General features: G+C 49.1%; 1 protein-coding gene across 1 annotated transcript; it reads left to right on the top strand.

The window, feature by feature from the left end:
* The first annotated feature begins 874 nt into the window (after nucleotides 1-874).
* LOC119448854 (uncharacterized) lies at nucleotides 875-1,919 on the top strand. Its single transcript, XM_037712065.1, has 2 exons — nucleotides 875-935; nucleotides 1,381-1,919. Exons 1-2 carry the CDS (start codon nucleotides 875-877, stop codon nucleotides 1,917-1,919), a joined length of 600 nt encoding a protein of 199 aa, XP_037567993.1.
* The last annotated feature ends 834 nt before the right edge of the window (nucleotides 1,920-2,753 follow it).

Below are 2,753 nucleotides of genomic sequence, written 5' to 3'. Positions count from 1 at the left end.
TGCTATTCTGAATACGGGGATAAGAGTTGGTAGCATTTGACTACTGCTGCTTATAGAGCTTCTTGGCCATGCTTCCAAGATTTTATCTTTGAGGTTAGTGACGAAATCCATAGGTACACGTACTCACAAGCAAGGTGATCTGCATAAAATACCATTACGAGAGTATTCCCAAGCTGTAGTTCATTGTTTCTGAGAAAATGTGCCTCGAAATGTTGTTGCTCTTGTGGTGTATAACCACTTTCAGATTGTGTTGTAGGCTGGGCTTGCTGCAACTAGACGTGACCTGCAAGGGACTGCTCTACAATTTTGCTTCTACTTCGTGTTTCACGACCTGACAATTACTCGCTCTCCAAATTGCACGTGTTCTGACGTATGCGTGCAATGTGTTTGCTTCCATTTATTGCGAACCTTCGGTTAGCACATTGTGACATTTAATTACATTTTAGTTAATAGTCACTTTTGTTTGTATGTTTGTTTGAGACGGACCAACTTCGATATGAATGGTATTGCTAAAACGAGAAGGTTTAGCCGCCATTACCTAAGCGGATAGCCTTTTCCTACACACATATTTTATAACAAAAAAAAAGGGGGGGGGGGGAGGTGCCAGCTGCTCTCGCGTTGAAAGGGAGAGGGGGAGAACCTGACCACCTCATTGGCCGGTACTCTCTCGTGCCGTCTGCGGAGTAAAGCACAAGTGGTAGAGCGGGGGAGGGGAGAAAGTTATGCCAAGCTGGGTGGCAACAATGGTCCGGCATGGTGCAATGACAGGGCTATAAAAAGGGCTCTGGGGACCTTTCGGATGTCAGTATCCCGCCGAGAGCTAGCAGACACGCTACATCCACGGTTAACCACGTTGTTCCAGTGACCACCGAAGATGCAGGTCCTTACGCTGGCCATCATTGTCACACTGCTGCCCCATCTTGCCCTTGTCAACGGTAAGTGCCCATATGTCTTTTCCCTTCAGAACTTTTTCTCATCGTCACATTGATGCGGCCGCTTCGGCGCACATGCACGTAGTGGAGGGCAGTTTATAGTTTTCTGCATCCTGAGAATAGAACGCCTGCCGTAGTGTTACTGCTGCTTTTTGCGTAAGGGACTCCATCGAATGAAAATTGCACGACTTCAGCTATGTTCTCTCGTCAGTGAGCTTGTGGCTACCGTCGGCCGGCATTTTGTACGGCACCTTTCGGGTTCGGTTGGTGTTGAGTAGGGTTTCTCTGACACTTACTTGTGTCTATGCACTATAGCAAAGACCATCTTCACTCGTTTTCTTAATAAATATTATGAAGTATTTGCGCTCTAGCCAGGCGTGAACTTCTGGCATTTCTGTCGCGGTTGTGCATCAACTAACGGGGGTCTGTTGCTTCATTGTTTTTGCAGGGTACAGCGTGCACCTCAATGTCACCTCGGAGTCGTCCACCGACGCCGCCGTAGCCAGCCGCTCCAATCCGGAGACGCTGTTTCCCCTGGCTCTGGCACTAGCCGCTCCAGCAATCGCCATAGCAGTGGGAACACTGAAGCCCGTTCTCCTGGCCTTGGGGCTGATCTACCTGGCCTTGTATGGCCTCACCTACATTCCCGTGGTGGGTGAAATACTGCACGCCACCTTCCGCGCCTTCGACTCTGCCGTCGCCGACTCCGTGTCGCCGAGCTTGGGCCGAGAACTGCTTCGAGTCGTGGGCCTGGACACTGAGCCCTGTCGCATCCGCGCAGTCTGCGAGGTCACCGAGGACGCGGTCCGCAAGTACCCCACGGTCGCGGCCATGCTGCGGTCCCTCACCGGCGCCGTTCAAGCACACGGGAACAACGAGAGCCTCCTGAAGGGACTGCTGGGAGGACTGTCCGGTCTCGGCTGCGAGGCGCTCTACTCGACCTGTGCTCAGTCGCCGTTCGAAGGGTTTCTCAAGACCACGTCGTAGATCTCGTAAACATTATAGGTTCTTCAAATTTAGGCATTTTCCAATAAAGTAACTGTTTCACCACTACACCTTAGTTTTCGTGTTTAGACGCTTTCGCAATGAGTAGAATGAGTTCCACCTCGTTCCTCCTATGCTGGCGTCAATTATTTCTTCGGAGATACGCGTAGTTTTCCCAACGTTTCGAGCCTCACTGAGCAGGCGGTATAACGTAAATAAGAATATAAAAGATAGAATTCGTTTCATTTTAAACCTTATTTTGACGGTCGCGGACTTGCTAAATGTCTCTATGCCACTCACGAATTCTGTTGTAGAGATTGTATCTCTAAGGGACACGAACACGCCAAGCCCAGCGTACCATTTTTAACTCGCCGAGTTCGATACCTCACAATTCTGAATAAGCGCAGCAAATTTAACGCTTTTATCACGCCAGAGTGATGTTTCAGTTGTAGACAGTTCATGAGAGCGATTGGTAATTATTTAGTTCAGTATTATCGTAACTCCAATGGAATTTTATTGAACTAATGGCACGAGTGTACTCCTCTACATGACCTGAGATACAGGTGAAGAATTTTTTTCCGGGTGTGTAATGGTGGTTTGCTTTTGCGGGGTGTCACACAAACTGAAGAAAGAAATAACGCTCGTGAACCGAGACGCACGTTTAAGGATGCCAGTTGGTTGCAATTATTCCGGAGCTTACCACTACGCTCTGCCTCGTAATCCACTGTGCAATTCCGGGGCGTTACTCGTCACAATTCAATTTGATTGTCACTGGGCTTCTGCGGCGGCCCGTCAGCTTCCTTGGGTTAATAGCGAATGCGGGAACACCTTCTTGAA

This window comes from Dermacentor silvarum, chromosome 4 (assembly GCF_013339745.2).
Source record: "Dermacentor silvarum isolate Dsil-2018 chromosome 4, BIME_Dsil_1.4, whole genome shotgun sequence".
NCBI lineage: Eukaryota > Metazoa > Arthropoda > Arachnida > Ixodida > Ixodidae > Dermacentor > Dermacentor silvarum.
The sequence above is the reverse complement of the archived record's forward strand: the minus strand, read 5'-3'. Positions and strand labels throughout refer to the sequence as shown.